Source organism: Mustela lutreola, chromosome 9 (assembly GCF_030435805.1).
Source record: "Mustela lutreola isolate mMusLut2 chromosome 9, mMusLut2.pri, whole genome shotgun sequence".
Taxonomy (NCBI): Eukaryota; Metazoa; Chordata; class Mammalia; order Carnivora; family Mustelidae; genus Mustela; species Mustela lutreola.
Window position 1 is genome coordinate 25920374 of NC_081298.1, and position 26693 is coordinate 25947066.

Sequence of the window (26693 nt, forward strand, 5' to 3'; positions counted from 1 at the left end):
TCTCGTCATTAAAAATATTTATTCAGGCCATATACCAACATGGAAAATGTGACATACTATTAAGTAAAAAACAAGACATTAAACTGTTTATGCTGCATGATTAAAACTATACAAAGACGCCTATATTTTAAAAAGATTGTAATTTAATGGGGTGCCTGGCTGGCTCAGTCAGAACATCCGACTCTTGATCTTGGGGCTGTAAGTTTGAGCCCCACGTTGGGTGTAGAGATTACTTAAAAATAAAATCTTAAAAAAATAAAAAAGTTTGAACTTTAAAAATAATTTTATATATCCAGAATCAGCCCACTTTCTACTATCTTCAACGCAATGACCTTCGTGTGAGCCCCATGATCTGGCCTGCATCCTTGCTTCTACCCCTCCCATCTTTTTACCATGTGACAGCTGAGGGGAGGGGGTGTCCTTCAAACTATAAACAGATCATGACCCTTTTCCATTCAGAATCCTGCAAAGGCTTCCCATTTCTCCAAATACATCTTGACTTTATCACTGCCCTCCAAGATATAGGACCTTGCCTGCTCTGATCTACTGCTCTGTTCCCTGCCTTACTCTGACTACTCCAACCACATTGGCTTCCTTGCCATGCTTCATTCACTCACTCACTCACTCACACACTCCAACTTCAGGACCTTTGCACCTGCTGTTTTCTCTGCCTGGAATGTGCTGCCTCCAGGTACCTGAATAAGTGGTCCCCTCCTTCCTCCTGCTGGCTCTTCAGAGAGGCCTAACGTGAACTCCTCATCCAAACCAGCACTGCTCCCTCTCTCAACTCATACCCTTTATTTTTCTCCATAGCAGTTACTCAGTACCCTGCCTGATACTTTTGTTCATTGTGTCATATACTTAATACAATGCAAATCCCTTGAGAACAAAGGTGCTCTGATTCTCTGCTGAATCCTTGTACCTAGCACAGTGCCTGGCACATAGTAGGTCATTTGAATCAAAGAATGGTGGACTAAATAACTACTCAGAAGAACTGTAAGCTTCATGTGGGCTTTCTTTCCTGGCAGGATCTCTCCTTCCCCAAGACCTCCTGGCAATGACAAACCCATAGACAGCAGGAGCCCAGTGCGCGCGCGCGCGCACACACACACACACACACACACACACAGTAAAGTGCATCCTGTGAGGTGGTAGAATGTGTAGCTAACGGTCATGGCTTTGGAAGGGCAGATGCCGGCATAACACCACCAGCTATGTAGCCTTGAGAAAATGATGAGAATTTTCTGAGTGTTAGTTTTTCCTTGCGCAGAAGGAGAAGGATAGTAACAGCTTCCACTCCCGAGGGCTGGAGTTGGGACTCAATTTCCATAAAGCATTTAACAAGCACAGTGCCTGGCACAGAGTAGGTGTGCGACAAGAGACCCTCAAATTAATCACCAGTCATATACGTGCCTTTGGCTCTTTCCAGTTTACAAAGTGCTCTTATGCCTGCTTTATCTGATGGGAGCCTTTCAAATACCCTGTCGGGTTTATCACCATTTTTATAGGTGAGGCACCTGGGTCAAAGTGCTCGCCTATGGACACAACTGAATCTGACTACACCACTGAACCCTCTTGCTCAGAAATACACCTGTTATCACTGCCAGTGCTAACGAAAGTGGTCTGGACAGCCCACTAGAGCCCCCAGATTCTAAACTGTGTGCCTAGTGTGAAACTGTGATGGGCAAATAAATTCAGCAAACAAAATCAGCCAGTGAGCCAGACCTTCCCAACGACCCCACGGAGGCGGGGGTGCATAGGCTGCCGCACCTCTGAATGAAGCCTGCAAACAAGTCTGGACAGACAAGCCATCTCTCTGAGTCCACCCAGGATTTAGAGCACAAAAACACAAAAGCCCTTTCTCTAGTTTCTCCATTTCCAGTTGGGCAGCAGCTCTGAGCAGCAAATGCCACCTTTAGTGTTTGAGATCCTTGTTGCTCTGCTACCTCTAGCCTACTCTGCCTTGACGGAGACAGTGTTTTTTCCCAAAGGGAACCCGAGGGGGAGGCCCTGCATGGACCTCTGGGCCTGGCTCGCATCAGTTTCCTCCACCTTTCTAGGATTGAAGGCTAAGAAAAGTCACGTGGTGGGGAAGAGACCAGCAGGTGTTAGACGTGAATTTTAGAACCACAAGGCCAAAACAGCACACAGTCTTGGGAGTCACAGATTATCACAACTCCAGCACCTGAGAAACAGAGAAACTCACAACTTAATACCTTAAGCCTCATGGGGTTGGCAGAGATTCCCCTGGATGGGAAGGGGAAGACTGGGAATCTGATGGCTTCAGAGATTCCCCTGGACGGGAAGGGGAAGACTGGGAATCTGATGGCTTCTGGGTCAGGGGCATCTCCCACCTGGTCAGAGGCTTAGCCAACAGGCCCTGGTGAGAATACAGCCTGAGGGCTCCAGAACCAGGAGGGAGGCTCAATGGACAGGTCTTGGATAGCAACTTAATGGCAAAATTCTACAACCAGGCCCTGTGGGAGACAGATGAAAGGGGAGAGGCAGGCTTCGGAAGGATGCTGCCAGGCCATCCAGCCAGGCCAACCAGCCCTGGCCCCTGGGTGCGCCAAGATCTCGATGGAGCCAGGTTTGTGGCAGGTGCCAATCACGAGGAGACTCTGACAGCAACACCACGATGGTCTGACTCAATGGCCCTTGCTCCTTGCTTGGAATGTGGTGTGTGAGCAGCACTGTGTCTGCACAGCACTGCACAGCAGCCTGATCAATAACTTCCATTTGCATAGTGTTCACAATGGAGATACACGCTCATGCCCCCAAAACCCTGGAAATGGCCTCGGAAGATGGGTTGACAATGGCTCTGGCCAGGCAGTAGGGGTGGCTCTGGCCTGGTCTAAGGGCTACTTTGGGTCATCTGGAAAAAGGGTCAATACAACCACTCCACCCCTGGCCTCATCCTCATTCAAGGTCACTTTAGGTATCTACATTAATGAACTTCACTGATTTTTAAAAATGAGGGAGAGTTCTTGGGTAATCATGATCTCATATTAAAACTATAATAATCTCTGTTGCTCTCTCTATAAAAAAATCACTGAAGAGATTAGCCCCCCCAGGCTGCTCAGAGCAGGGCAGACCAAAAGACAGAGGTTGGACTGCTTTGCCAGTGTGCGAAATTCCCAGGAGAAACAGCAGGAGGCACACACGGAGTAGAGATGCTCCGGCTCCAGACGCCTCAAAGTCCTGTACCCTGGGAGATGGAGTCCTCCTCCAGAAGTCCCGGGTGCTTTTCTGTCTCTGGCAGGAGAGAAGAGCTTGTAATCTTGGGAATCAGTGCTGGCAGCACTGCTGGCTGTGAGGCCTGGCAAGTGGGACCAGCTCAGACCGGTTATGTGCTCCAGCCAGGATCAGAACTCATCCCGCAGCTGAGGCGGCTTGTCCATGCCGAAGAAAGAAGACGGCTTCCCCTGGAGGTCCCGTTCCCGCTTCACAAAGGCAGTGAAGGAGGAAACACAGTTGCCAATAAAGTGGTCAGCTTGGCCAAGGATGTACAGGTCGATCTGGGCCACTTCAGGCTTCAGGCTCACCACTTTAACCTGCAGGAGGAAGGGCAGAAAGTTTTCACCAGGGTGCCAACCAGTTCGGCCAAGGCCTGCAGTCATACCCTTCCTCAGCTTTTTTCCCCTGTGTGGAAGTGACACACACAAAAAGTGGGGCAGAAAGGATTAAGGCCTGGGGTCGGGCATTCTGGCAGCAGTATTGTCCAGCAGCTGGGGAGAGGCAGAGGGAGAAGCACATAGGGCTCACTGAGTCAAAGAAAGACATGAACTCATGACCTGAGCCAAAGGCAGACACTCAAACCACTGAGCCATCCAGGAGGCCTAAGTTAAACACTCTTAAATGATGCCCTGCTGCTCTTCACATGAAGATGACAAATCTTGAATGGGGGATACAAAGCCCTGTTCAAGTCACCTCTCCACCTCTTATTCTCGCCACTACCCACCAGGCTCCCTCCTGCCTCAGGACCTTTGCATGTACTCTCCCTCTGTTTGGAGTGCTCATCTTTTTGTCTGGTTAATTCTTACTTAACCCTCACTCTGCAGCCCCAGTCTCACCTCTGTGGACCCTGATCTAGGGCAGAGTCCTATGCTCTACATTCTCCCAGAACCACCTTCCTGTACTTTAGAGCACCCATCTCAGTTTGTAGTTTCTACTCTGATTAAGATTGGTCTCCTGCATCTAATGGGGATAGGGGTGTGGCAGTCGTCTGGTCACCGCTGGCTGGGACCAGCCTGAATAAACATCCACTGACTGGACAAATGAATGAGTGAGCCCCTGCCCCTACGTGAGCTCCTGGACTTCTCATGCAGCATATATTAGAGTTCTGCGCAAAGTCTCTTTTCCTGAGTCTAGACTGGGAGCTGTACCGGACAAGACCACATCTTACTTATCAGTATCTCCAGCTCGGCAGGGCCCCAGCTTAAATGAGGAGCAACGATAGGCTCTGAGCCCACGGAGAAAGGGGCTGAGGAGTGGGGAAAGGCAAGAACGTGGCACAGGAAAAGGAAAGAGAAAATGGCAAGAGGCTCAAGGTGTAACAAATATATCAACTCTAAAAACTCACAAAAAAACTCCCTGGGACTCTCCAAATGCTTCAACTTAGTACAGAGGTGGGGGTGTGGGCAGAGCTGGGGCTGAAAGTGCTTTGCTGTCACACAGAGATTTCTGATGTAACAAAAATCATCATCTTGCTATGTGGATGGTAGCAAAGAAATAATACTAGTTTAATCACGGCCAAAATCCCCGAGCAATTCCACCTACTCTCTGAAACTTACGCGCTCTGTGTCATGCCCACTATAATTAGCTCTGAGACCTCTTGGGTAAATTCTATCCCTTCTCGGGAGTTTGGTTTCCTCAACTAGATTATGCAGGGGTTGGGTTGGAGGAGCCCCGAGGTCTCCCGGCTCTGAGGGTCTTCTACAGAGTGGGTGGGAGGGAGGCCGGCCAGGATGCTTGGCATCAGCACCTTCTCTCCAAGACAGGGCTTCCAGCCTGTGTCTGGGGTAAAGGGAGAACAGGGCCCCTCACATAAAGCCATGGGTTCTCACTGCTAGAAAACAAACCTTTTAAGGTCTGTGCAAGCATTTAGAGCTTTCATTCACCCATGAAATCGTACTAAATGCTTACCATTAATTCAGTCATTTTATTGACACATACTTACTTGTTACCTACCCTCCACTGATACCGTACCAAACACATCCACTCACTGAATATATACTATTTGCCACTTCCTTGAGCCCTTACTAAGCACAAAGAGCCTTCCCTTTATTCGTCAGTCACTTACTCCTACTATCAGTGATCGCTAACATTATTGAGGACTTGTTTTGTCCTGAAACTGTTTTAGTTCCTTCATATCTGATCTTCACAACTGCCCAGTGAGATAGGACTGCTCTCGGTTCCACTTTACAGAAGAGGGAACAGAAGCACAGAGAGGTAAAGTAACTTGCACAAGACGGCACAGTGAGCAGCACCCATGTTCTCTGGCTCCAGAGTCCAGGCCCTTAATCTCTCTGCTATGCTGGATTTCTCCCGAAGGCCCACTCTTTATGTGCTTATTCGAGTTGCTGAGCATCTACCAAGGTAGGTACTGTCCTAGACATTGGTGTAGGCAAGGCCACCAGATGCTGAGGAACAGAACAGTGAGTCAGCCTTGGACTCTGCCTTTAAGGAGCCACCGCTCTTGGGAAGAAGGCCGTGTTTCTGGCCTCACACAGACTCGACAGTGCCTCCAGAGCAGATGTGATAAAATCCCGTGACAGTTCCAGAAGGGACATATTAGCTACAAGAGTGCAGGGAAATCTGGAGAGAAGGTGCCAAGATGTTTGGGCCGGGGTTTGAAGGAAGAATAGGAACCAGAGCAGAGGTGGACATCTAAGTCAGGAGGACATGAAGCATGCAGAGGGAGTGGTGGGACCACCCTGGAGCTTTCTTCAATTCCTTTCCCCTGACACCCCCGTTGGGGCCATACACACCTTCTCTTTAAAGAGCTCTTGGATCTCGGGCACGTAACTCTCGGAATCTGTGGCGATGTAGACTGACTGGGCGTTCAGCGTGTCCACCCAGAGCTTCACAGCCCGTCTGATTTCCTTCAGGTCAGGGAGGCACATGGTCACGGTGAGAGGGGCAGCCGTGCTGCGGCTATAGCCCACACACTGTGGGGAGGCCATGAAATGCGAGCCTGCAGTCCCGTCCTTCAGCATGGCGCAGGCATTCTTCTGCAGGGTTGCAGGGGGACAGGGTTAAAGATGGCAGTGGGCCCGGGACCTCAGAAGCAAGGGCCACTGAGTGGAAAAAGGCTATATAGAAGCTCAACTATGTTTTAAAAAAAAGTATTGAGGGAAGAGGGAAATACATCAAGACAGTAACAGTGGCTATCTCTGTGTAGTGGCATACCGGCTTTCTACAAAGTATTTTTTTCTTCGTCTTACTGTATTATCTGGGACCTCCAGCAGGATTCTGAACCGTGGGGGTGATAATGGGCAGCCTTATCTGATTTCTGACTTTAGTGGGAACACTTCTGATAGCTCCCATGAAGTGTATGTTTGCTGTGGGTTTTGGAGAGATAGGCTTTATCAACTTAAGGTGGGTCCCTTCAATTCCCAGTTGGTTAAGAGGTTGCCTTTTTTTTAAAATCATGAATGGGTATTTATCAAATGCTTTCTTGGCCTCTACTGAGATAATTATATGATTTTTCCTCTTTGGGTACTGGTATAGTGAATTTCGTTGTATTCCAGGTATGAAGTTTACTTGTATCATATGCTCTTTAATAGGTTACTGGAATTTACTTGTATCTGTGCATCTATGTTTGTGAGAAAGAGCTCTACTCTTCTGAACTGACCTTATCCAAGTTTGGTTTAGTGTTCTGTTAGCTTTATTAAAAATAGCACCTTATATCTTTTTATGTTCTTAGCATGTTACATGGAAAACTTAAAGGTTTAGCTGAAACCACTCATAAGATATTCTGGGCCCAGATATACTGAGCCTCGATCCTTTTCTTTATAGAAGGCAGGCACGGAGGGAGTCAAGTGCAAAAATGTGTGACTACAGTTGACCCTTGAACGACACAGGGCCTAGGGGCTGCCATCCCCTACCCCCGTGCAGTCAAAACCCTATGTATAATTTTTGACTTCCCCCAAACTTAGCTACTAACAGCCTACTGTAGACCAAAAGCCTTACTGGTAACATAAAGAGTTGATAAACACATATTTTATATGTTACATGTATCACATACTGTATTCTTATAATAAAGAAATTTAGAAACAAGAGAAAGTTACTATGAAAGTCATAAGGAAAAGAAAACCCACGTACAGCACCTCCCTGTAAAACCTCATCGGCACGTTCAGGGGCCCACGCCATCTAAACCCATGTTGTTCAAGGGTCAACCATACCTCCTCGATTGACTCTGAGTGGATTTTGATCTAATTTCTATCCTTTGCAGTATTTTCAAGTCTTCAATGATGACCATTTGTAACATATACACATACATACATTTTCTTATGTAACTTAAGGAGACTGTCTACAGTTCTCCTGTTATTTTTAAACAAAAGATAATCCAATGAGGTTTCTGCACATTTAAGCAGCCTCTAAATTTGGAGGATGACATCTTCAGTTCTTGGGGGCCCCACCCAATCTCCAGAGCCTGTTTTTCAACAAAGAGTCTACTGGCTAAACACTGAGCTGGACCACAGGACTCCTGGGCTGTGGGTCTCTCTCTGGCTGGCTGCCTGACTTGGGATCTAGTCTGATGTTTATTTATCCATCTGCAAAATAAGGACGAAAATGGCAATTGTTAAAATGAGGGCTGGCAAGCAAGCACTTTGGAGCCACATTTCTGATATGTCTAAGGCGGGATCGTGGAACATAGCCCTGTGGACTTGGCTGAGTGAGACCTCTCTGTCCTGGCTGGGACTTGGTGCAGTGGGTTCAGGGTTCAACACCCACAGGCATGGGCCCTAATTGGGGACACGTCCAAGCCAGCCCTGAGAGGAAGGGAGAAATTACCCAGTCAGAGCCAATGCGCAGATGAATGCCCACGTAGGGTCGGACGAGGTGGGTGCGGATGTGGGCCTCTCCTGTCCTCACCATCTCGTCTGACCACACCATGTACTTCTGGAGTGGCCTGTGCTCCTCCAGGACAGGGAACTGGGCCGGGGCTCCTGGCAGGGCCAGCACTGGATGTTCCTTTGCAGAAAATCTAAGCATGAGACAGAATGAGGGGAAGTCAGACAGAGGACACACAGACAGCCTGGCCGCAGCCCCCACAGGACAAAGGATGGTGTTGCGCCATGCCCCACAGATCCTGCAGAGGGGCCCCTCTAACGTGCAAGAAGCTCGAGAGGCTGAGAAATCCCAACAGGCTGATAAGGAGTGGTGGCAGCGACAACAGGCACCACATACAATACTGTCCCGCCGCACGGAATTTACAACCCTCTTTGCTTGCTTAACAATTAAAAATTTACAGTAGAGCATTCCAACCTTTTGTATGTCATGCTGGTTTCCAGTCTATGGTGGTAATTCACTCTGGGGTGGGGTGTCTGGACCGCGCCTCTGCCCTTTTACCTACATGGCAGGACTGGGACATGCCACAGCTTCCAGAGGGCCGTGGACAGATCAGGCTCATAGGGAATGTGTACACACTGGGTGAGGACATTCGCTCAACATTTAACATATACTGGTAGACTGCCTACTGTGTGCTGGGGCCCAGGTGAGAACAAGACAGGCATAGTCACTGCCCTCATGAAAAGTACCTGCCATCTGCGGACGCGCCTGCCATACCCCCCGAAGGCTCTCCTTCCCCCTTGCACACTATGCACTTTGCAATTATCTTCCCCCGTCTTTTCTGTAGGACACAGTCTTCTGAAGGCAGAACCTCTATGAGCCTAGGGCAATGTCTGGCACATGTCAGAGCTCAGTGAATATTTGTTGAGCGAATGAGTGAGGAGAGAGCCTGTGCTCCCTTTTCAGCTAAATCCAGAGTCTGTCCTAGCAACACGAAACATCCTGATGGTTCCGTCAACTTGAACACACTTTCAAGCTCCAGATCTCTGTATGCTTGCTGCCTTGACCTGGACTGCCTTCCCTCTGTCAGTCAAAGACCTTTTCTTAAAATTGTGAAATCACCACAGCCACTCTGGAAAACGGTTTGGTAGTTTCTTGTAAAACTAGAATGCAGTTACCATATGCCCCGGCAATTGTCCTCTTGGGCATTTATCCCAAACAAATGAAAACCCATATTCATACATGAACCAGCAGACGAACGTTCATAGCAGCTTTGCTCATGATAGCCCCAAAATGGAAACAGCTCTAAGCTGTTTGGAGTCAACTTCTCTAAGAAGTGACTAGCTAACCAAACTGTGGTGCAGCCCTGCATGGAATGTGACAAGGCAGTAGCAAGGAACAAACCACTGAGACAGGTGACAATGTGGGATGGCCCTCAAGGGAGCTATGCAGAGTGGGAGAGGCCAAGCCCTCAATCTTACATACTGCGTGATTGCATTTATGTAGCATTTCTGAAAGGACATAATGGAGAAGAGCACAGAAGTGGAGAAGAGGTTAGTGGTTACGGGGGTGTGTGCGCCTGTGGTGTGTGCGTGTGCGTGGTTCAGGACATGGGTGTAGTCATATATTGGTCACAGAGAATCCTCATGAAGTCAGAACTGTTTGGGTATTTTGACTGTGGTGGTTACTCAAGCCTACATGTGCGTAAAATTGAACAGACCTACACACACGTGTACGTGCACATGCAGAAGTAAGTACAAGTAAAACTAGGACAATCTGAATACGATGGGTAGATTGTATCAGTGTCAACATTCTGGTTGTGATGCTGTACTACAGTTTCGCAAAATGCCAGCACTGGGCAAAACAGGGTAAAGGGTACCTGGGAATTTCTTTGTTTCCTTTCTTTCCTTCCTTCTTTTTCCCTTCCTTTCTTCCTTCTTTCCTTCCTTCTTTTTCTTTCTTTTTTTTTTGTCTTTGTATTATTTCTTACAACATGTGAATCTACAATTACCTCAATAAAAATTTCAATGAAAAGCTATTAAATATCTCAAAGCATACAGAAAAATACAATAACTTTACAACCCACCTACCTATGACACAAATTAGCAGATATTAATATTTTGCTAGGTCTCAGATTTAAAAAAAAAAAAAAAAAGACACTGAAATAAAAGGTCTGTCTTGTCATCTTTCCCTCCTTTACTTCCTCCTCCCAGAAGATAGGGTGGCTTTATGCATGACTACACTTTTACTAATTACACAAAAAGGTATTATTCTGTGTGCTTTTCACACACTGTAATGGTACGGACCCAGGCTACCGAACCAGATGGCTTTGTGCTCGTGTTGACTATGGCACCTGCTAACTTGGACAGGTGACGTACCCATTCTGTGCGGCAGTTCCCTTATCTGTGTAACAGAGCTAATAATAGCTCCTGACGCGCAGGACTCTTGAGAAGATTATATGGATAAATCAGGCAAAGACTTTCGAACAGTACTGGGCACATAGAAAGCTCTTAAGAAATTCTGACTAGCACTATCACCATCGCTGTCCTACTGCACGAAACCCACTGCAAGTCTTTAGAAATTCAACTTCATGCTTTGCAGACTTGGACACGTTGACCATGTTAGCTTCTAAGTTTTCCATTTTGTACGAGTAAGCATAGCAGCACTGCAGCGGGCACACCCCTTTCTTCACACCCAGCCCAAACACCTCGTTCTACAGACACCTCTCAACCCTCCAAGGCCAGCTGCCACTCCCAAGCCCCAGCTCCTACGGGAGGGCTCCCTGTCCCACTTCTCCTTTGCTGCCTTCTGCCCACTGATGCGCTCCACAGCCATCTCCCCTGCTCTACCATCAGCCCACAAGGGTAGGGGCCTGGGCCGTTCCACTCACCACAGCTCACACACACACTGGTTCAGGGCTTGTGTCAAGGAAGCAACAAGCAAGTGCTCGCTGACATCCTGGCTCTGCACGACACTTGTTTCATTACAATAATCTTATACGTACACGTATGGGAATCACATATCGAGCCTTATTACGTGACCGGCAATGTTCTGCTTGCTTTATGTGTGTGAACGCATTTGGTTCTCACAGGAGCCCGGTGAGGTAAGCACTATTGTTATTCTCCTTTTACAGATGAGGAAATGGAGGCACAGAAAGGTCATGCAACCAGGAATTGGTGGAGCTGGGATGTGAAACCAGGCAGTCTGCTCTGGAAGCTGCTGTTCTTAACTATGTCCCTCACTCTCAACTCCCCCACTGCCATCAGTGAGACCCTCAAAAGCAGAGTATGCACGCTCTGTTTCTGATCTGTAGCCTCTAGCACAGGTCTCAACACACAATGGGTACAATTAATACTTTTAGAATGAATGGTTGAGGGAATGAGAAGGATTCATGGGTCTTACCAGAAACACCAGGCCAGGCTGTCAGGGGTCAGCAGAAGAGGCAGCGCGTATGAGCTGAACACCTACCACTGGGCCCTCAGCCAAACTCCTTTCCAATGTCACCTCAGAAGATTTTGAAAGAAGAAAGCCAGAGTTTGTGATCCCCCAGGCGGTGCAACCATTAGGACACATTAGGAACTGTGCGCTCTCTGACCTCTTGGAGAGAACCTGCAGTTAACCTGTGGAGAATTCTAGATTCGGAATGTCTATCCCGTCTCCCTATATCCGGATCAGTACGTGGCTGCCCCACTGGGACATCAGCTCAGACCTGATGAGCATCAGGAGGCCCAGACCGATGTGTTCATTTACACCCAATGAGAGAGGAGAGTGCTGGCTGTTTGGAAAGAAAGGGAGTGCTAAGGGTGTTGTTTGGAAAGAAAGCCTCAGCAGCTCCATCCGCCCCTGAGCGCCCTAGGTCAGGCCCTTAGCCGGATCACTGTCCAGCTGAAAAAGGCATATGCCCTTGCTGCTGGGTGCAGTGAACCTCTGGGGTTCTTCCCCTCCACCCCTCAACTCCTGAGATGCCTCTGCCCAGCTGTTTCTCTACGCACAGCATCTGCTCATGCGCACAGAGCAGAGCACACGTGTGGGGCAGCGCACGAACACCACACTGAGTGCGAAGGATGCAGGGACATGAAGGAGTCAGGCCCTTGTCGCAGTGGCCCTATCAGGAAGGACTACCTTTCTCTCCCACTCTTTGCAGGAATGGCTCCTCAGGTCTCAGTCTGGTCCCAGCCCTGCCAATTACATGTCACTTGTTTATGGGAGGAAGGCTGCAGCCTGGGAGCTCCGTAACGATAAGGGCTGGCAGTGGAGCAGGGGAGATGGCTGTGGAGCGCATCAGTGGGCCGAAGGCAACAAAGGAGAAGTGGGACAGGGAGCCCTCCCGTAGGAGCCGGGGCGTGAGAGTGGCAGCTGGCCTTGGAGGGTTGAGAGGTGTCTGTAGAACGAGGTGTTTGGGCTGGGTGTGAAGAAAGGGGCATACCCCCTGCAGCGCTGCTGTGCTTACTCGTGCAAAATGGAGAACTTCGAGAGAAGCGAACACGGTCAACATGTCCAAGTCTGTAAAGCATGAAGTTGAATTTCTAAAGACTTGCAGTGGGTTTCATGTAGTAGGACAATGATGATGGCGATCGTCAGGATTTCCTAAGAGCTCCAAATACCAGCTAACTTCATGCCACGAAAATGGTTCAGTATGACGGCCCATGGCCTTTCAACATTTGATGTGTGATCAGTATCTACCGAATTAAACCTCCGCCGGGGTATTCACAGACTCAGAAGCAGCAGAGCTAGAAGTATTCTTAGAAGTCACCTAAGTGGGGAAGAAATACCTCTTTATCCCCTTCTCCTTGAATTAGCTGGACACATGGCAGCCCCCAAAGAAAGAGATTTCTATGTACCTCTCGCAGTTAAGGTATGGCGACCACGTGTTTAGGAACTAGTCAACGAGATGCAAGAGGGTTATATGGGACTTCTAGAAAGGTTCCTTAAAAAGGGGAGGCTGTGCCCCTCTTCTGCCCTTTTTTCCTTCCAGCCGCCTGGGGCAAGGTTGTAATGGCTCAAGTTTCATCGGCTCTGTGAGAGGACACTGAAGATAAAAGCTGGTACTGGGACGCTGGGGGGGAGGGGGCCTGAGCCCTGACCACATGGCTGGGGGGGGGGAGGGGGCCTGAGCCCTGACCACACAATGGAGCTGCCATCCAGGAGTGGGTTGCAGACCCAGTACTTCTCCTCCTTAAGAAAACAATACATTTCTATCTTCTTAATCTGCTACTATTTGGGGTTTCCTGTAACATATGGCTTAGAGTAAGCTGATATACATAGACCTGTGGCCATCCAAACATTTTGTTGACATACAAGAGGATTACTGGTTAAAGGTGGTGGGAAGGAACCTGAGCCCCTCCTAGCTGGCCCTGCGTTGCCAGCCTCATGGCACCAGAGGCCCTTCTCAAGAACTGAGGAACAGTACAGAAACCACAGACCTTGGTCACCCTCTTCATTTTAGAGTTGGAACGCTGGCCAGAGAAGGGAAGCAATATACCTCGTCCCACAGTAAGCCAGGGAAGAACCTGGCCCTTTCTAATGCCATTCTCCCTACACCCATACCCCTGCCCCCAGAGGACACCTTTCTACAACAAGCGAGTGTCCACTATCTTAGAAAATGTTTAGAATATATTCGATCTCCAGCTCCCTCCCACAAAGCACTCAGGCTGCTTATCAGGGCCTACAGGGCCTACAGAGCCCCATGTGGTCTGACCCCTGCCACTTCTCCAAGCTCTGCATCTGTGTAAAAGATTAATTCTTCAAATCTCCCCTCGTTAGGTGGGCTCTATGTTCCTCCCAACTGTATGAAGCAGAAGTGACTCTGTCCCAGTCACCAGGCCCAGGTTCTAGGGGCCAGCAGCGTCTACTTCCCATCTCTGGAAACATTCACTCCCTGGTTGTACCCTCTCAGAACTTGGCTGATATGCTGTCAGAAGTCCAAGCCACATGGAGAGGCCGAGTGTACTCACATCAAACAACTGCCCCAGCTGAGCTCCCCAAGGACAGCCAGCATTACCGGCTAGCTATGAGCGAGCTCTCTTGGACATGCAGCCCAGCTGGGCTTCTGGACTCCAGCCTCTGCTGACAGCTGACTGCGACCACATCAGACCAAAAGCAAGAAGTGCCCAGCTAACCCAAGCGTGCATCAACAGATGAACAGCTAAACAAAATGTGGTCTGTGCACATAATGAACTATTCAGCCTCAGAAGGACTAAAATTTTGATACACAGCACAATGCAGATAAGACCGGAAAATAGTATGCTAAGTGAAATAAGCTGGACACAAAAAGACAAATATCATATCCCTCCACTTGTATGAGACCTAGAATAGGCAGAGACAGAAATCAGAGACAGAAAAGTTGAATAGAGGGATGGGGTGGGGGGTGTGGGAGAGCGGGGAGAAGCCATTTAGTGGGTACAAACCTTCTGTCTGGAGTGATGAAAACGTTCTGGAGATGGAAGGTGGTGACAGCTGCACACAACATGGCACAGTCCTTAATGGGACTGAATGTACGCTTAAAACAGTGGTCACAAAAATAACAAAATCACACACACACACACACACACACACACACCGGTAACCACTTTTTGAAATCTTGTGTTTATGTTTAGAACTGAACCTGCCAGCAGTATTTTCTAATCTGGTAAATATTGATATTAATTCCTCCTCAGAAGAGACAGTTAAGTAATACTCGATCATGAACCAAACCCAGTAGTTTCACATTAAGCTAATCTGTACAGGTGTACAGATGTGTATAAAAGTACGTGGAGGATGGAAGTACATACATCCAGCTGCTAAGAGTGTTTTTTGAAGGGGGGGAATGGATTACGAGTAAATGCAATCCTTTTTTTTTTTTTTTTAAAAGATTTATTTATCTGAGAGAGAATGAGAGAGAGCATGAGAGAGGAGAGGGTCAGAGGGAGAAGCAGACTCCCCATGGAGCTGGGAGCCCCACTGTGGGACTCGATCCCAGGACCCTGGGTTCCATAACCTGAGCCTAAGGCAGTCACCCAACCAACTGAGCCACCTAGGAGCCCCTGTAATTCTCTTCTTTATCAAAAATTTTAAAGTCTCCCACCAAATCTGTGGTTCTAAAGGATATTTATACCAAGAAATGAGATGTTTAACATGGTTGGAAATGGCACAGTTGGGATTCCGGAAAGAGGGAAAACCAAAAACCGGAAGGACTGCCTCACTGAGCACCGCCAACCTAGGCAACTTGGAAATAACTGCCCGCTGCTGGGGAACTGCTCCCAACTGGCTTATTATGCAGTAACAGACGATGGAACGGTCCCCACACTCCTCCTCGCTCACTCTACACCAGCCACACTGGCCTTCTGTCGGCCCCTCCACCACACCAAGCCTGTTCCAGAGCGTCTGTGCTCCATGTCTCCACCAGGAAGAACTACCCTTCCCTCCAGTTTTTCCCACAGATGGCTCCTTCTCTTCAGGTCTCCCATGGACCGAATGTTTGTGTCCCACCCCCGCCCCACCCCTCCGATTCATACTTGAGGTCCCAATCCCCAAAGCGATGATATTAGGAGGTAAGGCATTTGGGAGGTAATAAAGTTTAGTTGAAGTCATAAGGGTAGAGCCTCCATGATGAGATTAGTGCTTTGTAAGTGAGCCTACTCTCTTTCCAACATGTGAGGGCACGGCATAGAGGCAGGAAGCAAAAATCACCAGAATCCAACCAGGGTGGCACCCTGACCTCGGACTTCCCAGCCTCCAGATGCATGAGAAATAAGCGTGTTGATTGAGCCTTCAGGCTGTGCTATTTTGTTATAGCAGCCTGAGCTGACCGAAACAAGGTCTCAATCCTCCAATCACACATCACCTGTTTACTTCCTTCATGGCAGGCACCACAGCTTCTGAAAACAAGGAGGTGATCAAACGGACATGCCCATCTGAGATCAGCCACAGGGACGAGTAGAACCTGCCTTGACTGAGTATCCTCAGTAGCTCCCAAATTAGCTCAGGAATCCCAAAGGGGAATTGGCAGCTGTTACTGGCACAGCTACTGTCCAAGGTGATTAAGAATGGGTGCTCCTGGGACACCTGGGTGGCTCAGTGGGTTAAAGCCTCTGCCTTTGGCTCAGGTCATGATCCCAGGGCCCTGGGATCAAGCCCAGCAGGGGCTCTCTGCTCAGCAGGGAGCCTGCTTCCTCCTCTCTCTCTCTCTCTGCCTACTTGTGAGCTCTATAAAAAAATTAAAAAAATAAAAAAATAAAAATAAAAAAATCTTCAAAAAAAAAGAATGGGTGCTCCAGAATCAGACTGCCTGGGTTCAAATCCTAGCTTTGCCACTTCAAGCTATGTGACCTTGGGCAAGAGACTTCACTCCTCTTTGCTTCAATTTCCCTACATGTAAAGCACAGACAATAGTAACTCCTGTTGCACAGACTTGTGGAAGGATCCAGTGAGTTATCACCTTAGAAGACTTACGTAGTGAAATGAAAGCTTAGAACGGTGTTTGGTACACAGTAGGCACTAAATAAACAGCAGTTTTATTACACATTAAAGAGTTACATTTGGCCTGCAGACGCCCTCTCAACGGCTGGATGACCCTGGGCAAGTTTTCTTACCTCACTGAACTATTTCCTCACCTGCCAAATGGAAATCAATCATAAGACCCACTTCATGGAGTTTCTCAAAGTCTTTCTTTATATGAAATAAAGCATGTGAATAATCGTATTAACAGCTAATATTCGTTGGCCCCCTACTATGAACCATGCGCTCTATGCCCTAGGAAGCAGATGCCACAGGGCTCCTTCCAGTTAACCACGAGGAGATTCAGGCCAGACAGCTGGAGAGGCTGTTCAGGGTCTCCTGAGAGAGAGAGGGACAGGGCTGAGTCCGAGCCCAGATCTGTCTGATCCTAAGCACAGACTCCTTCCTCTACCTCAGTCTACTCCTGGTCTATAGAACTCCAAGCCTATCTATGACCACGTATGAATTCCTACGTTCCTCACAGCCCTGAACCCAAGTCTGACTTTCAAGCCCATGTTCGTTCTTGCCAGGCTATAGCATCAAGGCGAAAGCACTCTGTTCGTTAGCATCATTATAACTAGCCTGTGGCTCCCTGAAGGCTGAAGCTGGATCTTCCTCATTTTTATGTATCACCTCTGGCCTTTGAGCACTATGTCTCATATGTGACAGACGCCCTATAAATATTTCACAGCCTGTGCCTGTGCCCTGCTAACCTATTTTTTTTAATAGGGCTCACTGGAGTGCAATTAATAAAGCACATCCAATTATTATCAGGATGACATCACTTCTCAGTCTATACCCGAAGTGGCTTTTCTCAAGAAGCTACTTCCAATTTTCACCTTGTGAAGAAGAAGGTAACAGGGGAGTGATTCTCACGCCTAGAGGAGGAAATCGAGACCCATGTGACTGCACCATATTCTTTTTATGACATCCTTTATCGGCCGATAAACTCTTGCTCAACCTTGTGGCAGGTCAACGTCTAACCGTGTCAGGCGTTGAGATGGGAAAAGATCACACAGGATCCTAAGTTCAACAGACAGAATGGCTGTACCTTTGTTCTCAAACATCAGGGTGTGGCGCAGGGGGAGAGCGGTGCAAGGAGATGGCCAGGAAGGTGCTGCCTTCTCAGGGGCCCCGTGCCCCTCCCCTAAACCCAGCAACATTGTCCCCTCCAAGTACCTCTGGATCCACTGGTCTTTGTAGGAGGCACTGAAGGAAATGCCAGAAAAAAGCTCAGACTTGTTGAAACTCACATGAAACTGATCCCAAAATGGGCCAAAGGGATTTCCTTCCTGCAGAAAGAGAGAGATCAAGGACTTACTGAGAAGGAGGGAAAGCTTTCTGGGGATGGGGCCAAGGAATTGTGGGTGGGGGAACCCTGGTCGACTAGACTTCAGTTGAAACACCTCATAGGATGGCCCAATAGGAATGTCACTTTAAAAATCCTGAGCTGTGGACTGAGGAGAGCAGATCAGCCTCCAGTCTGGTTTCCTTCAAATGTTCTTCGCAGTGCCTGACAGAGTCTCTTCTACTGACATGCCGCATCCCACTGACCCTGCAGCACTGGTCGGGGTAGAGGAAGGAAATGGATCTTGAATTTGGGCTTTAGATCTTGGACTAGACCTTTAGAGACTTTCAGGACCAGCTAACACAATGCCCTTATTTTCAAAATGGAAACCAGGCCCCAGACAGGCTAAGACCCTTGTCCAAGGTCACACAGCAAGTGAGGACAGTGTCATGGCTACAAGCCAAGCCTCCGTTCTCAAATTTCATGGCTCTTTCAACTATCCTCCCTAGACTTCAGTGTAAGCACTGAAAGACACACTGGGGATTGTTTTATTCCCAAAGTGGCAGAAAATTACAAATTTCTCCTGATAAAACATGACTGTTTCTTATTTACCTGCTGAAAGGTGGGAAAGTATACAAGTTAAGAGGGTGGATAATGGAGCCAAATTACCTAGGGTTGAATCCAAGCTTATTTGCTATGTGACCTTGGGCAAAATATTGAAACTCTATGTTGTACTCTGTCCTCTCTATAAAATGGGGATATTAATGGTACTTCCCTCATAGAACAGTTTGAAGATTAAGTGGGTTAATATGTGTAAAGCTCTTAGCATAGCACCCGGCATGTAGTAAGTCCCATAGAAGGATGCCTGGGTGTCTCAGTCGGTTAAGCGTGCGACTCTTGATTTGGGCTCAGGTCATGATCTCACGATTATGAGACTGAGCCCCAAGTTGGGCTCTGTGCTAGGCATGGAGGCTGCTTAAGATTCCCTCTTCCTGGGGCGCCTGGGTGGTTCAGTGGGTTAAGCCGCTGCCTTTGGCTCAGGTCATGATCTCAGGGTCCTGGGATCGAGCCCCACATCAGGCTCTCTGCTCAGCAGGGAGCCTGCTTCCTCCTCTCTCTCTGTCTGCCTCTCTGCCTACTTGTGATCTCTGTCAGATAAATAAAAAAAATCTTTAAAAAAAAAAAAAAAAGATTCCCTCTTCCTTCCCTCTCCTCCTGCCCCTCCCCTCACTTTCTCTCCCAGTCTGGAAAAAAAAGTACTAGTTATTATTACTCCTGTGGCATTTTACAGTTTATAAGCACTTTTGTAGCTGGCCCTCATGACATTTATGAATGAGACGGAGCAGGGATTGTTGTCTTTATTTCGCAGGTAGAAATAAAGGCTCAGTGGAATCAAGATCCTCTGCGCCAATTGACAATGATGACGAATGTCAGCAATGGGACTTAAATCTGTCTTTCTACTCCAAGCCCTTCTAGTGCCTTTCCCCACATAGTGCTGCCACAGTGTCTCAGGGGCCTAGAGGGCATAGGACAGGCAGAGAAGGTCCCCCAGACCTACCTTCATGGGGCATGTCTTCTTATCGGGGCTTCGCTGGGCTGCCACCTCAAAGCAGTATGCCACCCGCCTCTCAGGGGGCCAGTGAGTGGGTGCCAGCTTTTCCATGAAGTCCTCCAGGCTGATAATGCGATGGTAAGCCTGGAGGGGCTCCAGCTTGAAGTACTTCTGGTAGGACACATGGAGCTACAAGAAAAGGTACAAAAGGAGAGGCATCTCCTTAGTATCCTACTGACTCTTTTAAAGACATTCTTTAAAAGCATACACTCCAAGACCCAGAGAGCTCAGGCTATAAGCCAATGGAAAAGCTTCTGGAAAAGGACACCAAAGCTAGAAGAGAAAAAAAGCCTGGGAGAAATGATCTGCAAACTAACGAAGCAATAGTTGACATCTCTTATGTTCAAAAACGCTTGCTGATCTAGATGAAAAAAAGACAAACAATGTTAAGGGAAAACCTGAGCAAAGGACAGAAGTGAACAACTCATAGCAAAGAAAACCCATATAGCCAATACATTAAAAAGATGTACAAACTCACTAGTCATTAGAAAAATGCAAGTCACCGTTACAAGAACACGTCTCACTTATTAGACCAGCAAAGATTTAAAAGCTTAACTTTAATTGTTAGAAAGGAAGCGGGGAAACAGGCTGCTACATATGGCTGGTAGTTGAAATGAACATTCTGGAACAATCACTTTGGAATGTGATCTTGCAGCATCTACCAAGAATTTAAAATGTTCCTTCTACCTCTGTGTATTTTCCCTGCAGCTCTTCCACTCTGCGCTGGGAGATGGGTACAGGAACGCTCAATGCCACAGCAGAAGCACAAGACAGACCTCAAAAGAAGTCACACTAAAGACATTAAGTTCACAACAAGGGCTGCCTCTGGGGCTGGGAGGAGGGGGTGGGAGTAGCCTTGGGAGCCACGTGAGACTTTAGCTTTTCACAACTTCATCTATAATATTTTATTTCTTTTATTAAAAAAAAAAAAAGAAAGATGAAGCAAAGAAGAAAAAATGTTAAATGATGATCACATCTAGTGGTGGGTACATGGATGGTGATTATATTAATCCCTATAGTTTTCTGGATTAAAAAAAAAAAATTCTTAGAACACCATGGAATAGAGACGCCTGTGTGGCTCAGTGGGTTAAACAGTTGCCTTTGGCTCAGGTCATGATCCCAGGGTCCTGGGGATCAAGTCCCACATCGGGCTCCTTGCTCAGCGGGAAGGTGGCATCTCTCTTTGCCTCTGCCTGCCTCTCTCCTGCTTGTGCTCTCTCTCTCTCCCTCTCTGACAAATAAATAAATAAAATCTTAAATAAATAAGTACCATGGAATAAAAATTCAGACTTTATCCTATAGGTCAGGGTTCCCAAGCAAATTCCACTAGTTCATGGGGATAAAGAGTTCTGCAATGCAGAGGTTCTGGAGTTAAACAGACCTGGGAAATGCTGTGTTACGCTGACTTTTTTTTTTTTTTTACCTTTTTACACTGATTTCTTTACTACAGGACTTCTCCATATGCTAATGTGTATTCTGAATCACCAATTTTGGAGGATGGGAAATTGAGACTATAATTTCCCAAACTGATTTAACCATTGCCCCCCTCCTTCATGGCCATTGGCATTTCAACAAACAGAATTTGGGAAATCTATTAGCTGAGGAATTTTATTAAATTTTTAAAAGATTTTATTTATTTATTTAACAGAGAGATCACAAGTAGGCAGAGGTAGGCGGGGGGTTGGGGGGAAGCAGGCTCCCCGCCAAGCAGAGAGCCCGATGTGGGGCTCGATCCCAGGACCCAGAGACCATGACCTGAGCCGAAGGCAGAAGCTTAACCCACTGAGCCGCCCAGGCGCCCCTATTAATTTTTTTTTAAAGATTTATTTATTTACTTTTTAGGAAGAGAAAGAGAGAACACGAGCAGAAGAGACAGAGGGAGAGAGAGGACCTCAAGCAGACTCCAAGTTGAGCATAGAGCCTTATACAGGACTCAATCTCATGAGCTGAAAGCAAGAGTCAGATGCTTAACCAACTGCACCCCAAGCACCTCTTGCTGAAGGATTTTAAACAGAAATAATAAGAGATCTGACTTTTAGAAAGACCAGTCCAGTGGAAGAGGACAGAACAAATGGATGGTAAGCTTAGGGGAGGAAGAGGACTAAGGAGGTTACTGCAATGGTCCTTTTATTTGTTCAAGTACTCACTCAATGTGTATTTTTGAGCATTAAGTCCAAGTGAAGACGGAGGGCATGGACAGCTTAGGACAGGTAAAGGGACATGGAGTAGAGAGTAAAAGGATTACTTCTTTCAATTAGAATGACTTCTAGGTTCCTGGCTTGGTATCCAGGTGAATGGAGGTAACATAAACTAAGGCTGGAAATATAGGCAGTGACACAGGTTTGAGAGGGAAAGATGCCAAGTTGAGTTCTGTCTTTGTGAATCTGAGGTATCTCTGGGAAATCCAAGTAGACTCAAGGGCTTAGGAATTAGAAACACAGGCTTATGATCAGAGGAGAGTCTGGGCCATAGATAAGATTGGGAGATATGCAGAGAACAGTGAAAGCCACAGGACTCAACAGAAATTTACAGCGAAGAAAATGATGGTAATAATAGCAACTAATATTTATTGAGTGCTGACTTAGTGCCAGGTGCTGTACTCATCACATTTCATGGACTTGCTCATCTAATTCTAAGAGCTGGGAACATAAACCATCTCCAGTTTACTGACGAAGAAACCCAGGCAGACAGACTCTAGATAACTCATCTGAGGTCACATAGCTAATAAGCAAATGGAACAAGGAGACACATGAAGATTTATTTTTTATTTTTATTTATTTGTTTATTTGAGAGAGAGAGAATGAGCGAGAGAGAGCGCGCGCACACGTGCTCGAGCGCGCATATCCGGAGTGGGTGGGGGGTAGCAGGAGGGACAAAAGGAGAGGGAGAGAAAGAAATTTTTAATTTAATTTAATTTATTTATTTGACAGAGAGAGAGTGTGCACAAGCAGGGGGAGCAACAGGCAGAGGAAAGGGAGAAGCAGGCTCCCTGATGAGCAGAGCCCGTCACACGTTTCAATCTCAGGAGCCTGGGATCATGACCTGAGTTGAAGGCAGATGCTTAACCAGCTGAGCCACCCAAGAGCCCTGAGAGAGAGAATCTTAAGCAGACTCCACGCCTAGCACAGAGCCCAACTTGGGGCTCAATCTCACAACCATGAGATCATGATCTTACCTGAAATCAAAAGTTGGACGCTTAATTGACTGAGCCACCCAGGCGCCTCAAGGCACACCCATTATTTAAACAGTGGGTGGAGAGAGAAGCCCCACTTCCAGCACAAAGAAGAAAATGCTGAGTTGGTGAGGGCTAAAGCAGAAACAGGCTATGTCTTAGAAGACAGGAGAGTAGGGATGAGAGGCTCACAGGCCCAGGTACCACTGGGAGGATAGCTGTAAGACTAAGAAATGACCTATAGATTTGGCAATTCTGAGGTCCCTGGTGGCCTCTGTGAGAACAGTCCCAATGAGGAAGGGGAGCCTAATGGGAGAGGTTGAGAAACCCATACAAAGCAAGAAATAGAGACTCAGAAAGATCCTTGGCTGAGAAGGCAAGGCAAGAGAAAGAAAACAAGGCAGAAGGAGACAAAGAGACAATGTCTAAACGATAATAGTGAGTGCAAAAAATCAGCACATTGGGGCGCCTTGGTGGCTCAGTAGGTTAAAGCGTCTGCCTTCGGCTCAGGTCATGATCTCAGGGTTCTGGGATTGAGCCATGCATCGGGCTCTCTGCTCAGCAGGGAGCCTGCTTTCTCCTTCTCTCTGCCTGCCTCTCTACCTACTTGTAATCTCTGTCAAATAAATAAATAAATAAATTTTTTTTTTTTTTTTTTTTTAAAGATTTTATTTATTTATTTGACAGAGAGAAATTACAAGTACACTGAGAGGCAGGCAGAGAGAGAGAGAGAAGGAAGCAGGCTCCCTGCTGAGCAGAGAGCCCGACGCGGGACTCGATCCCAGGACCCTGAGATCATGACCCGAGCCGAAGGCAGCGGCTTAACCCACTGAGCCACCCAGGCGCCCCATAAATAAATAAAATTTTTAAAGATTTTATTTATTTCACAGACAGAGATCACAAGTAGGCAGAGAGGCAGGCGGAGAGGGGTGGGGGGGGGGGCAGGCTCCTTGCCGAGCAGAGAGCCTGATGTGGGGCTGGATCCCAGGACCCTGGGTTCATGACCTGAGCCAAAGGCAGAGGCTTTAACCCACTGAGCCAGGCACCCCTAAATAAAATCTTAAAAAAAAAAAAAAAAAAATCAGCATATCAATGGCTCCCAGTTACAGAGGACATCCTATAGCCTAAGCACTCTGCATTGATTAACTACTGGTTCTAAGAAACAGGCATACAAAGTTCAAGGCATGCTACAATCGCTAACTTATTATGGGAGGTAGCCACCATTACTAGAAGCCTTTTCTACAGATGAGAAAACTGAGGCACAAAGAGATCAAGTACTCTGTCCAGGCTACATGGCTAGTTAAGTGGCAAAGATAAACTACAATCTCAGGTTCTCTGACTTTTCACCTCTAACTGATAAAAACCTCTCTAAATATAGGCATGCATAATAATAATAATAATAATACCTACCCAGAGAAAAGGCTGTAAGAATGAAATACAGTTTTGTACATAAAAATGTAGTTTTTTCAAGTTTATTAAAAATTTTAAAGTCAGCGCATTAGATTAGTTTAGTTCCTACTGCCAGGCCCCTGGGGATATAGTGTGAACAAAGACAGACATGGGATCACAGAGGGTCAGTGGAAGATACAAAGAAAAAGCAAAAAATTAGAGAATGTTGAGTATCACCATGATGGTGGATACTCCAGAGCGAAATAGCTCTGGAGCCAGACTGCCTGGGTTTGTGGCCTTGAACACAGTATTAACTAACCTATGCCTCAGTTTCTCCTTCAAACTGATGAGCAGGGTGGGCCCAGCCAGGGGTGGAAATAGAGCTTTAGGTTTAGATCACGGGTTCTGGAGTCAGACAGACATGGGCTCGAGTTCCAGCTCTACTATTCACAAGCTGTGTGACCTTGAGCAGGTTACCTAACCTCTTGAAACCCATTTCCTCATAGGAATGTAATGATGGAGAAAAGAGCTAGTTCTCCGTCGGTGCTCATAACAATGCCTGGCACACAGAAGACACTGGATAAATTAGCCAGTTAGCCAGGGCAGAGAGTTCGGGGTGACTGGGGAAGGTTCAGAGGAGCAGGAGGTAAAGGCCAGAGAAGGCCTTGGGGTCCACAGGAAGCAGGATTGGAGTAGGATGGATAAGGCCAGTGGGAGGTACTCACATTGGTGAAGGGAGGCCTGTGATGCTGGTACTCAATCCAAGGGGGTACAGCCAAGGTGCGGTTCAACAGCTTTGCAAAAGCCAGGGAGCCCAAGAAGTGATCAGCCTGGTTCCCGAAGCGCCCTGGATGGTATACGGTGGTTGAGGTGAGGCCTAGGGCATCGAGGGCATGGGGCAGGCAGTATTTGGAAAGGTTGCAGGGCCAGGGGTGGGGAGGGCCAGGACACCAAGGAGAACCAGGATTGGGGGGAAGATAGGATCAAGTCTGGACTGATCCTACTGCGGCGGACACTCAAGGCCCCTACCCTTCTGCCTCAGCCGCTCCAGGTTCCTTGCCATTTCCCACCTTCCATCCTGACCCTGTGCCTTTGCTCCTGTTGTTCTCTCAACCAGGGGTGCCCTTCCACCTCTATCTCCACTCATCTGCGCATGAAGGGGCAACTCCAATGCCTCATTCACCAGAATCACTTCGCCAACCGCCTGCTATACTCAATCCCCTTCTCTGCCTCCCACCTTGGATTGGAGCTATTTAGAGTTCACTTTTTCTCAAATGTCCTTTCCCACTTCCTGGTCTTTGTACTGGCTCTTACTTCAGCCTGTGAATACCTCAGGAGCAAGAACCCTGTCTGATTATTTTTGTTATCCCCAGCATGACATCCATTCATTCATTCCACAAATACTGAGCAGCCACAATGTGCCAGGGTCTCTGCTTGATGCTGGAATATAGGATTCAGCAAGAAGGATAAGGTCTCTCCCTTAGAGGCACTCACAGTCCAGCTAGAGGGACAAGTATGTAGTGGTAAACAAGTATATAATGGTAAATTCTGATAATTCAAGGAAGAAATGGAAAAAGGTCGGTGATAGAGAATGGTAAGGTGGAGATTGGGGTTGAGGTCAGCAAAGCCCTTTCTGGTGACATTTAAGCTGAGACATGAGAATGCAAAGGAGTTGACCTGGCAGGAGTGAAGAGGAAGAAAGTGTTTCAGTCAGAGGGAATAATAGCCTGAGAATGTTTGAGGAATAAAGAGGGAATGAGAGTGGCTGCTGCTGGGGGATCTGGGGAGGAGGGAGTGGTGGTAACCACCGGCAGAGGGCCAAATCAGCAGGGTCTGGAGTCTGGAGGGTTTTAAGAAGGAATGACTTTTACAATGACGATCCACCATCCCATCTGGAATGGCAGCTTTTAGATCCTCCCTTACTCTTTCCTATTTTATTTTCCCATAGTGTTCATCCTCTTCTAAGACATTATGTATACTTACTTATGTTTTATCTTTTATTGTCTGTATCTTCTGCCCATTGTATCTTCCACTGTCTGTCTTTCCCAGCTAAAATGAAGGTTCTACAAGGGCATGGTATTTTCTGTCTTACCACTGCCGTATCCCCAGAAAAGAAAACAGGGCTGCGCACAGAGCAGGGGTCCTATAACTATTTGTTGAAGGATGAAAGAATCGTCCAGAGCCAAGGCTGAGTCAGTGACATTAAGTCCTGTCCCACTAACTCCGTTTACTGAACTCTGGGCTGGCTTAGACCTTGCACAAGACACATAACCTCTCCTGGCCTCGGTTTCCTCATCTGCCAATGGAAGGTTGGACACAGAGGCCCTTCACGGCCGTTGCAACTGAGGCAGAGAGGCAAGGAGCAGGCCATGCCCCGCGCTGCGGTTCTCTCCAGGATACGTCAAGATATCTGTGGGTGCCTCAGAAGAGGGCGTTCTCCTCTCTGGGCCTCAGTTTCCCCATTTGAGAAGAGGGCTCGGGATGCCTTACCCATGCATGGGCAGTAGAGCAGGTAACCGGCCGGGTCCCAGGAGCCTGCAGGCAGCCCCGGGAGCGGCAGAATCAGCAGCAGGAGAGACACGCGCACCAGCAGGGGCGACGATGCCCACGCGCCGGCGCCCATGACGGCTCCGGAGCCCGAGCGCGCCGCGATGCGGAGGCGGGGAGAGAAGGAGGAACGCGAGCGTCCGCCCCGCTCCCGGCGGTCCCCACGCGCCGCCCGCGCGCCGCCCCGGCCGCTC

At 47.7% G+C, this 26693-nt stretch overlaps 1 protein-coding gene across 1 annotated transcript; it reads right to left on the reverse strand.

The window, feature by feature from the left end:
- Positions 1-26680, reverse strand: POFUT1 (protein O-fucosyltransferase 1). The gene is made up of 7 exons (XM_059133582.1): positions 26443-26680; positions 24678-24799; positions 19338-19520; positions 17671-17783; positions 8020-8212; positions 5991-6233; positions 1-3554 (listed from the first exon to the last, which is right to left on the reverse strand). Exons 1-7 carry the CDS (start codon positions 26573-26575, stop codon positions 3366-3368), a joined length of 1176 nt encoding a protein of 391 aa, XP_058989565.1. The 5' UTR covers positions 26576-26680; the 3' UTR covers positions 1-3365.
- Positions 26681-26693: the final 13 nt, after the last annotated feature.